Consider the following 12042-nt stretch of genomic DNA (forward strand, 5'->3'; position numbering starts at 1 on the left):
TCCAGTCCAGCTCTCTGCTGTGGCCCGGGAGTGCAGTGGAGGATGGCCCAAGTGCTTGGGCCCTGTACCCGCATGGGAGCCCAAGAGGAGGCACCTGGCTCCTGGCTTCGGATCAGCACAGCGCGCTGGCCGTGGTGGCCATTTGGGGGGGTGGGGTGAACCAATGGAAGGAAGACCTTTCTCTCTGTCTCTCTCTCTCACTAACTCTGCCTGTCAAAAAAAAAAAAATAATAATAAATTAAGATATCCATCACCTCACATTGTCTTCTTTTTGTGTTGGGAACACATAAGATCTACCCTCTTAGAAAATTTCAAATATATAATACATTATTATTTGCTGTAGTCTCCATGCTGTACATTAGTTCTCTAGAAGTTGCTCACCTTAGAAGTGCAGATTTGTATCCTTGGACCATTTTGTCTCCATCTTCCCACCCTCTGACTCCTGGCAAGCACCCTCATACTCTGTTTCAATGAATTTGGCTTTTTTAGAAGCCAGATATAAGTGAGATCATGTGGTATTTGTCTTTCTGTATCTGGCTTATTTCATTTTGCATGATGTCCTCTAGGCTTAGCCATGTTGTTGCAAATGGCAGATTTTCCTTCTCTTTTCCTAACATATCTGAGGCAATACTTCATTTTGGTTTTGATTTGCATTTGCCCACTGATTAGTGTTGTTGAACACCTTTCGTATTTCTGTTGGCGATTTGTATGTCTTTTTTGGAAAAATGTCTATTTCAGTCTTTTGCCCATTTTTAAATTGGGTTATTTGTTTTTTTGCTATTGAGTTATATGACTTCCTTATATATTTTAGCAATTAATCCCTTATTAGATATATGGTTTGCAAATATTTCCCCCATTCCATATGTTGCCTTTTAACTTTGTTGATTATTTCCTTTGCTGTGCAGAATTATTTAAGTTTGATGTAGTCCCTCTTGTCTATTTTTGCTTTTGTTTCCTGTGCTTTTGGTATCCTATCCAAAAAAATCATTGCCAAGAACAATGTCATGGAGTGTTCCCCCTATGTTTTCTTCTAGAAGTTTTATAGTTTTAGGTCTTATGTTTAAGTCTTTAATCCACTTTGAGTTGATTTTTGTGTATGGTGTCAGATAAGAATCCAATTTCATTCTTTTTTTTTTGCGTGGGATATCCAATTTTTCTAACACTTTATTGGAGAGACTATTCTTTCGTCACTGCATTCTTGGAGTCTTTGTTGAAGATTAGTTGATAACTTTGGCGTTTTTATGCAAGTATTCTCATCTTACAAATGAGTTGGCTGAAGCTCCAGGAATATTAGTAACTTGTTTATAAAAACTGCAGTTGTTAGAATTGTTAGAACCATAATTAAAAAAATAATTGATGCTCCGAGTGATCTGGAAATCTTCCCTGTGAAAAGTTTGCGTGATTTTTTTATTACAAAGTCCTATTGTAATTGAAGTATCTATTTCAACTGCATAGAGGCATTTTTATGCTTATTTGTTTTTGTTGATTATAGACAGATGAGACTGCCAAATGGCTAAATAAAGCATTCTTTGTTTGAATGTGTCTGTGAGTACATGTGTACAGCATGCACCCACACAGATAACATCTGTGTGAATCCACACCTTTTTTATTTTTATTATTTTTAAAAAAGATTTATTTATTTATTTGAAAGAGATACAGAGAGGACAGAGAGAGGGAGGGAGGGGGGGGAAGAAGGGAGGGAGGGAAGGAGAGAGCGAGAGAGAGAGAGAGAGAGAGAGAGGAAGAGAGGATCTTCTATCCACTGGTTCACTCCCTCAGATGGCTGGCGCTGGGCCGATATGAAGCCAGGAGCTAAGAGCTTCTTCCAGGTCTCCCCATGGGTGCAGGGGCCCAAGCACTTAGGCCATCTTCTGCTACTTTCTCAGGTACTTTAGCAGGGAGCTGGATTGGAAGTGGAGCAGCTGGGTCTCCGATTGGCACCCATTTGGGATGCTGGCACTGAAGGCAACAGCTTTACCTGTTACACCACAGCGCCGGCCCCTGGGTTGTTTTCTTTTTAAGAAAACTACTTTGGCATTACAAGGATACTTTCAAAAAGTTCATAGCAAAATGGAACTCAAAGGTCAGTTTATTTTGGCAAAAGAATGTATACATGGTATTTTTATAGGATACATTTTCCATGAACTTATTGAAACCCCCCATAAGCATGGATTTCAAGATTTTTTTTGCACCAAAATAAACATCTTTTAATGTTGTTTTACTATGAAATTGTTGAAATATTCTTGTTTGTTTTATTTTTCAAAATAATTTTATTTATTTTAATTTTATTTGGAGGACAGAGAGAGAGAGAGAGATCCTCAGTTCACTAGTTCATTATCCAAAGGACCTCAACAGCTGAGGTTGGGCCAGGCCAAAGCCAGGAGCTGGGAACTCTATTCAGGTCTCTGTACTGATGCGGGGACTCAAGTACTTGAACCATTACCTGTTGCTTCTCGGGGTGCACATGAGCAGGAAGCTGTGGTGGAAGTGGAATGTCTGGGACTCGAATCAGGCACTGTGATAATATGGGACTCAGGTGCTCAAGTGGAGGCTTAACCAGCTGCACCACAACACCTGCCTCTGAATAATTTAAAAATTGTAAAATGTCTGTATACTGATATCAGTAACCCGAAAGCTTCATTGTTTTGTAATTTAAACTTTAAACTATTGGCTATGTAGTGGAGATAAATTAACTGTGACATGTTTGTTGTGGATAGTGATAAATTAAGAGATTATATTTATAAAAGAAAAGGTCATCTTGTTTCCTTTTTTTTTTATCCTGTAGGTCGAGACTTAATATGTATCCAGTCGATGGACGGGATGCTGATGGTGTTCGAGCAGGAAAGCTACGCTTTTGGGAGATTTCTCCCTGGTTCCCTTCTTCCTGGCCCTCTTGCTTACAGTTCTCGTACAGATTCCTTCATTACTGTCTCTTCCTGCCGGCAAGTGGAGAGTTACAAGTAAGTCTGAAAGTTGCATCTTTGAAATCAAGATTTTTTTGGTGTGTTTGCTTCTTGTTAATTTTTTTTTTTTTACCACAAAGAGCTTCAATATTATTAATGAAAAAGAGATTTCTGTGATAAAATGTAATTGTGATATTTAGACTGTTCTTTTTGTATCGGAAAGTATTTGAAAGGAAGTATAGAACAGTGATTTGAGAAAAGGTGTTTAGAGGGGATGGATCTGGGAGGAATTCTTATTTTGCTAAGTATAACTTTTTGATGGTTAGTGTCCTTATCGAGACTCTAAAGGAGATAGTTGTAAGTTTATTATAAAGATTATATGTGAGGCTGGTGCTGTCGTGCAGTAGGTCTAGCCTCTGCCTGTGGTGCCAGCATCCCATATGGGCGCCAGTTCATGCCCCAGCTGCTCCTCTTCTGATCCAGCTCTCTGCTGTGCCTGGGAAAGCAGTAGAAGATGGCCCAAGTGCTTGGCCCCTGCACCTGCATGGGAGACCCAGAAGAAGCTCCTGGCTCCTGGCTTCTCATTGGCCTCGCTTTTACTGTTGTGGCCATTTGGGGAGTGAACCAGCAGATGGAGACCTTTCTCTATGTCTCTCCTTCTCACTGTCTCTAGCTCTACCGCTCAAATAAATGAATGAAATATAAAAAAATTAAATTTATTCCAAATTGCCACCCCACAGAAAATACTCAATAAGTTATTGTGACTGTTCTGTGATAGAAATAATAAAAGGGAGGGCCGGCGCCGTGGCTCACTAGGCTAATCCTCCGCCTAGCGGCGCCGGCACACCGGGTTTTAGTCCCGGTCGGGGCGCCGGATTCTGTCCCGGTTGCCCCTCTTCCAGGCCAGCCCTCTGCTGTGGCCAGGGAGTGCAGTGGAGGATGGCCCAAGTGCTTGGGCCCTACACCCCATGGGAGACCAGGAAAAGCACCTGGCTCCTGGCTCCTGCCATCGGATCAGCGTGGTGCGCCGGCCGCAGCGCTCCGGCCGCGGCGGCCATTGGAGGGTGAACCAACGGCAAAAGGAAGACCTTTCTCTCTGTCTCTCTCTCTCACTGTCCACTCTGCCTGTCAAAAAACAAAACAAAACAAAACAAAACAAAAAAAAAGAAATAATAAAAGATGTGTTGAGTTAAAAAAAAGCCAAATCCAAAGTTCATGTGTGGAACAATTTTTTAAGAAAACAGAATACTTGTGAGATAGGAAAAATACTGAGAAGAAATACAAATGATGTTAGGAATGTGAGTCATTTTTTAAAAAATAATTCAAGTGGAGGTAAAGGATGACACTGAGTATGAAAACAGTTTATACTTTGCGCTGGAAATTTTTATTGATCTTGGTGAATTGTTTTTGAGAGAGACTGTTTTCTCCTTCACCAGCTGAATTTCAATAAGTTAAGGTTTAGAGTTTCTGGAGAGTGCATTTTTTGCTGGCAGAGAGAATTGGGAAAAGAAAGTAGAAATCCATGCTGAGAAAAGAAATAGACTTGCAGGGTTTCACTATCTTTCGTAATTTTATTGTTATCTTAACTGATGGCAACATTCAAAACTTAAAACATCTAAACAACACATCATTGTAGCTTTTTAGGGCTATTTTTGGTTGCATGAGTTTTCCTAAGACAGGAAGCAAACATAAATTTATCAGGCAACAGCTGCAAATTTTTGTCTTCAGGTTTTAATATTGTATATATAGCAAGGTAATGCAGTTTTCCCTTCTAAGTGGCAATCTCCCTTTGGTGAATGATTGTCAAGGCAAGAAGGGTTCAAAAGTCTGAAAAATCAGCAAATGCTTGTGGCTGAGCAGAAGTTCACTGATGGAGGGTAGTGTTTCATCATGTCATGTTCCTTCTGTAACGCCTATGGCCCTTATCCAGAGAAGATGAATGAATTGTGGCATGGCTACTGGTAATAAATAAAATATTATACTTGTTTTGAGAAGTTGAGGAAAATATCTTTATAATTTACTCAAACGTGCCAAAGCTTAAGCAATATTGAGGAGATCTGCTTTTCAGCTTTCAACCGAGTTCTGTGTCTCGCCCTTGGCCAAGTAGTGCTTGTCTGGGGTCACAATACAAAGATTTGAATGCTCCATTACTCACACTTTGAAATATGCACATTGGAATTAATTTGGTAATAACTCCAGGAGTGCGTGGATGAGGAAGCAGTGTGTAGGTTTCCTTATTGTGTGAGTTGAATCTCACAGAAGTCTACATGGTTGTTTAGTGTGGTAATTCTCAAACATACCAATCTATTAAATTCATCTCCATCTAGGACTGAAAAAAGTACACTTTATCCATTACGTAGCTCTTTTATGGTAAAAATGTATGAGATATCTGATTATTGTGAAATGATGACAATTGAGAGAGTTCATAACATTAAGCTGTGTGTTACGCTGCCAAATTTAATAGGTTAAATTAAATGATAATCACGGATGCAATTTAGGTTGATAGAAAGCATGAAAACTATTTGGTTTCTTTTGAGATTTCATTAAACCTATCTATATAATTAGTCAACAGAATGTAATCAGCTAATAGTATTGGCTTTTCAGACATAATTTATCTTTAATTTTGTTGTAGATATTTAATTACTTAGTTATTTTGAAACAGGAGCTAGCAAAGGCTGGTCTCATTCTTTAGTGTGCTAAGACTCTGCTGGGAAACCTGTTATAAAACACAGATTTACGGATTCCTGGTCCCCTCCTTTCAGATTTTGATTTACAGGTTTGGGGATAACCCAGGAATCATTGTTGTAGATATAATATAATCTAGGTGATTCTAATGCAGGGACACACTTTGAGCTTTGCTTTCTGTTGGAGTTGGGAGAATTGTTTGCTCTTTTTTTGGGAACAAGGGAAAGCTATTTGGTACCACTGTTCCCTTGGCCATGTGTGCACCAACTTTGGATAACCTTTTCTTCTTTTTTTACTTTCTTGGCCTGTCACAACAGTTTAGTCACTAAATCCTGCCTTTTCTACTCTTAATTCTCTTATTCAGTTCTTGCTTCTAATTTCCGTTGGTTTGGGCCTTCATCTTTTTACTTAGACTTCTGTGTTTTTCTTTTTCTTTTTTTTTTTTTACCTCTAATGTAGGCAGTGATGCTCCTTCTATAGCTGCCCTTTTAAAACACCTGTTTAATCCAGTATAATTTTCATTTCCCATTAGAAAACGTGAACCTTCTTTCACAGTTGGCCCTTCATATCTGTGGGTTCCATATCCATGGATTATTCTGCCTGTAGATGGAAAATATTTGAATAAAAATTGCATGTGTACTGAACACATGTGGACTTTTTTCTTGTCATTATCCCCTAAGCAATTATTTACATAGTTTTAGATATTATTTTTTAGGTTTACTTTCTTTTTAAATTTTATTTATTTATTTAAAGATTTATTTATTCATTTGAAAGTCAGAGTTACACAGAGAGAGAAGGAGAGGCAGAGAGAGAGAGGTCTTCCATCACTGGTTTACTCCCCAGTTGGCCTCAACAGCCAGAGCTGCACTGATCTGAAGCCAGGAGCCAGAAGCTTCTTCTGGGTCTCCCATGTGGGTGCAGGAGCACAGGTACTTGGGCCATCTTCTACTGCTTTTCCAGGCCGTAGCAGAGAACTGGATCAGAAGTGTAACAGCCAGATCTTGAACTGGAGCCCAAATGGGATGCACTGCAGGGGGTGGCTTTACCTGCTAAGCCAAAGCACCAGCCCCAATTAATTTAAGGAAAACAAATTTCATATTTACAACTTTAGGAATATAATTATTCTTCCCACCATACCACCCCTCCCACCCGCACTCTCACCTCTCCTCTACCTCCCTCTCCCATTCCCAGTGCATTCTTCATTAAGATTCATTTTCAATTAACCTTGTACACAGAAGACCAACTCTATACCAAGTAAAGATTTCAAAAATTTGCACATACACATACACACACACACAAACTGAGGATAAATATCACATTTAACTCTCATAATACAACTCATTGAGGACAGAGGCCCTACATGGAGACTTAGTACACAGTGACTCCTGTTGTTAATTTTACAATTAACATTCTTATGTATGATGTCAGTGACCACCCAAGGTTCTTGACATGAGAAGCCTAGACTATGGAAGCCTTTTATTTTTTTAAAGATTTATTTATTTTTTACTTAAGAGTCAGAGTTACACAGAGAGAGGAGAGGCAGAGAGAGAGAGAGAGAGGTCTTCCATCCGATGGTTCACTCCCCAACTGGCCGTAACGGCTGGAACTGCGCTGATCTGAAGCCAGGATCCAGGAGCTTCTTCCGGGTCTCCCACGCGATTGCAGGGGTCCAAGGACTTGGGCCATCCTCTACTGCTATCCCAGGCCATAGCAGAAAGCTGGATTGGAAGTGGAGCAGCTGGGACTCGAACTGGCACCCATTTGGGATACCGGTGCTTACAGCCCAAGACGTTAATCTGCTGTGCCACAGTGCCAGCTATGGAAGCCTTTTGAATCCACAGAGTCCATCACTATTTAGACAAGGCGATTAGCAAAGTGGAAGTTCCTCCCTTCAGAGAAAAGTACATCCTTCTTTGATGGCCACTTCTTTCAATTGGGATCTCATTCATAGAGATCCTTTATGTGGAATATATATATATATATATATTTTTTTTTTTTGGCCACAGTGTCTTGGCTTTCCATGCCTGAAATGCTGTGACTGGCTTCTCAGCCAGACCAGGAAGCCTTAGGGCTGATTCTGAGGTCAGAGTGGTACTTAAAGCAATTGTCATTCTATGAGTCTCCTGTGTAGAATGCTTCCCGTTGGAACATTCTCTACTTTTTAATTCTTTTTTTTTTTTTTTTTTTGGACAGGCAGAGTGGACAGTGAGAGAGAGAGAGAGACAGAGAGAAAGGTCTTACTTTTCCATTGGTTCACCTTTCAATGGCCGCTGTGGCCGGCGTGCTGCGGCCGGCGTGCTGCGGCCAGCTCACCATGCTGATCTGAAGCCAGGAGCCAGGTGCTTCTCCTGGTCTCCCATGGGGTGCAGGGCCCAAGGACTTGGCCATCCTCCACTGCCTTCCCGGGCCACAGCAGAGAGCTGGACTGGAAGAGGAGCAACCAGGACAGAATCTGGCACCCCGACCAGGACTAGAACTTGGGATGCCAGCGCTGCACGTGGAGAATTATCCTATTGAGCTGCGGCGCTGGCCTAAAGTGTAGTCTTGCATGGCATACATAGCTTTAGCCACCAAGGGACCCATACGTGGGTATCATGGGAGTCCTATAATATTATATTACCTAGTGACAATACAACCATCTAAATGTGTGTCAACACATACCATGATGTTTGCTCAACAATGTAATCACCTAAGGATGTATTTGTCAGAGCATATCCCTGTTGTTAATATAGTGTGTAACTATATTCAGGGGAATGTGCTGGTCAGTTATATTAACTCACTGTGACATTTTATTAAAGGGGCTCATGCATCTGTGGATTTTGTTATCTGCAAGGGGTCCTTTTACCAGTCTCCTATGAATATAGAATGATCACTCAAATTACATTTCACATACTTTATAGCCTAGTCCCATTTTACCTCTAGGGATTTTTAAAGTTAACTGGTTCAAGTATCCTCTTATTTTTACTTACTAGATACATTTCTGCCTAAAGTACTGATTTTTGCCCAATATCATATTTGCTCTTCTGGTAGTTAAAAAATGCTCCAGAGTGTGTGTTGCTTTCTCAGGTTTATAAGAATAGAATGTATTTTAAACATCTGCTCACTGACTGAATAATTCAATTAATTTATTAAACCATTCAATTTTTCATTTGCCGAACATTTTTCAAGAAGTTTTTCTGTGCCACACATTATATAAAGTCTTAGGAATACAAAATCAAGTAAGACCTGTCTCTCTTCCTCTTGTCACTATGGGAGGCAGCAAGTCAATCCTGGGTTTCAGTCCATAGTGAGGCAAGCTGCAGATAGCTTTGCCTAGCATATTGAGAGGCACGCTGGAAGGTTGGAGTGGGGGACCCTCTAAGGGAGAGCTGAATGGGGGGAGGCTCCCTGGAGAGCACACCTGCAAGAGCTTTTTTTTCTTACCTTCTGTCTGGTGCACACTTCTTGGGACCCTTTTGTAGCTCCTAATACATGTCTAAGTAAATAATAGGCTTAAATGATTAAAAAAATTATTTGAAAGGAAGAGAGAATGAGTGAGAGAGTTTAATTGATCCATCTTCCATCTGTTGGTTCATTCCCTAAATAGCCACCATAGCCAGGGCTGGACCAGGATGAAGCCAGGAGCCAGAAATTCCATCTAGGGCTTCCACATGGCTAGCAGGGACCCAAGAATTTGGACCATCTTCCGCTGCCTTCCCAGGCACATTACTGGGGAGTTAGGTTGGGAGCATAGCAGTGGGGACTAGATCCAGCACTTCCACATGCCAGTGTCACAAGGGGCAGCTCAGGCCGCTGCTCCACCATGCCAGCTCCTTTCATGAAGTTTTTAAAAGTGTGTTTCTTGAGATTAGCCAGCTGGTTTAAAAGAATGTTGTGTTCTTCACCAGTTTTAGGCTCTGACCAAATTGAAATACTTGTGTCCTCTACAGATGATCAGTGCTTCTTGCTCCTGTTTTGTTCACTTCTCCTTAGGTCTGAAATGCTCTTCATTCCTTTCCTGCATAGCAAAATTATGTCTTTTTAATTCTTCTTTTTAATTCTTCCTTGATCTGGCTGTAGGCAACATTTCCTCCTCAATTCATAAAGTGGTTTATCAGTGCTTTCCTCAAGTACTGTTCAAGCTTACACTGATAGAAGATATTTGCTTGTTTGGATTTTCCTTGACTGGGCATCATTGGTCCTTGATGCCAGGAGTTTTGTATTCCCTGAAGGGCTTAGCCTTGTGTTTGCCAAAAGTAAATGGCCAATAAGGACTGGATGGAGTGAAAAGAGTGTAAAGAAAGCTTCTGTTTTGTTACTGGCATCTTTCAATGAAAATGATTGTCCCTGGCATAATTGAGAATGTTTTAGCTGTAGTGGACATGGATATAATAATGCTCTGTCTCCAGAGTTTCCATTTCTACCAAAGTTCTCTGTGTGAAATATCAATGTTCCAAAACTGTCCTGTACCCTTTTGAGGTAACAGCTATGTTTCATTTAAAAATAAATGATTTCACAGGGTTTACTTTTGTGCTCCATGACACCTCCATCCATATTTTAGTTACTTGCTGCTGTTTTTATGATGTGATATGGAAGAGCACTAAATTATATACTTGGGTTTGACATTGGTGCTCCACAGGACCCATAAAGCATTTTGTGGCCACTGTTGGCCTGGACTTGCTCTATTTGTGATCAGCACCTTTCCATTCTCACGTGCCACTCTTTTATAAAATCTTCCAGCATTGGGCCTGATTATTCTTTCAGCAGTCTCAACAAGAGAATTTCATTCTTTAGCTTGTATCATTGAGTACTGAATGGTAAGAAAGACCCAAATGTTTCTTTATTTCTGAATTTCCAAGACTGCTTGTAATTATTTAGTTTTGGAAATAGATTTTCATGTACGTTATTGGTGCTAAGGAAAAATCATAAAATAGATACTCTTGTATGTTTGTCATCATCTAAATTTACTGTTAGTTGTGTTTAAATAATAAAACACTCTTCTGAGTTGTTTTCCAGGAAGAGAGTTGGTCTGGATTTGTAAATCAGGAGACAGTTTTGGCTGTCTCCACCTGCTTTTTGATGCTAATGAGGCCCAAGCAGGGGCTCACTTATTTCTCAGAGGAAATCTTAACTCTTTGTAGTTATGTAAGAAGTTTTAAATAGCCCAAGGAGCTTTAGATTTTTGTAAAACCCATAGCATCCTCTACTAGGTTGGTGTCTACAGGAAATAAACCGCTATGTAATTAATTGCCTGAGTTAGAGTGATAGCAGAAGCTCTGAGACGATGTTCTAGTCACCAGTGCATGTGGTTTCTGCTACTATGAATTGGGGCTAGGAAAGCAATCCTATTTGGAGGTCAGAATATGAGGTCTAATTGTTTGGTAGTTTTGGAGGCCTTGGGATTTTGACAGTCTGGTATGGTAGGAAGATCTGTGCTGTGGGGTTTTTGGGTAGGTTTTACAACCTCACCTACCTTTTTGTCTCATTTGTCATGACTCATGGCTCACCACCATGCATCTCTCCTGAACTCTTGTTTTGGCTTTTCATGTTTCTTTTTCCACTACATGCCTTTGGATGTGCTATTTGCTTGGCCATAATGCCTTTCCTCTCTTCACCAGCATTGTAAATGTTCACTCCTTTCTCGAAGCCTAGCTTTCTCCTCCTGAATCTATACCAACGCCAAACCTCCTCCACCCCCACGAGCTTGTTTTTGCCACCACATGCTTTGTGTGCCCACTTTGTATTTATTAGCACAGGTACTCTGAGTTATGCTGAGTTGTCTGTGTATGAATCTTCACATCTGCGTTGGGAGCTCCTCATAAGTACAGGTCTTGTGGTTGATTTTTCCATTGTTAATGCTTGCACTAGGTCCCTGTTGTTATTTGTCAAATAAAATGATAATGGAAGTGTTTTAATAGTTGGTAGAGGTTTTATCCCAGTGTTGAATATTTGGGACATGTGGTTGTAATTTTTCATTATGATAATTTTAGAATTCCTAAATTTAAATTATTAGAGCTTAAACTTTACAGCTTTTTTTTTTTGTTTTATTTTGAAGATTTATTTTATTTGGTTTAAAGACAGAGTTAGAGAAAGGAGACATAGAGAGCTCTTTGATCTGCTGGTTCACTCCCCAAATGGCTGCAATGGCCAGGGCTGGGCCAGACTGAAGCCAGGAGCCAGGAGCTTCTTCAGGGTCTCCCATGTGGGTATAGAGGCCCAAGCACTTGGGCCATCCTCCACTGCTTTCTCAGGTGCACTAGCAGAGAGCTGGATTGGAAGCAGAGCAGCTGGGACTCCAAACAGCACCTATATGGGATGACATGCTGCAAGCAGTGGCTCCACCTGCTATGCCACAATGCAGCCCCTATAGCTTTTAAAATCAAGGAAAAAGTGATTCATAATAATTATATATTATGTGCCTTTAAAGTTTAAAATAATTTACACTTAAATTGTAGAGACATTTATAATTTTTCTC

General features: G+C 40.4%; 1 protein-coding gene across 6 annotated transcripts in view; it reads left to right on the forward strand.

Moving 5' to 3' along the window:
• BBS9 (Bardet-Biedl syndrome 9) overlaps positions 1-12042 on the forward strand; it is a 440716-nt gene that overhangs the window by 102909 nt on the left and 325765 nt on the right. For all 6 annotated transcript variants that reach the window (XM_008261624.4, XM_008261625.4, XM_002713746.5 and 3 more), the window contains exon 6: positions 2786-2960. In XM_008261624.4, coding sequence (XP_008259846.1) covers positions 2786-2960 — 175 coding nt within the window. The remainder of the gene's footprint in view (positions 1-2785; positions 2961-12042) is intronic.

This window comes from Oryctolagus cuniculus, chromosome 16, assembly GCF_964237555.1.
Source record: "Oryctolagus cuniculus chromosome 16, mOryCun1.1, whole genome shotgun sequence".
NCBI lineage: Eukaryota > Metazoa > Chordata > Mammalia > Lagomorpha > Leporidae > Oryctolagus > Oryctolagus cuniculus.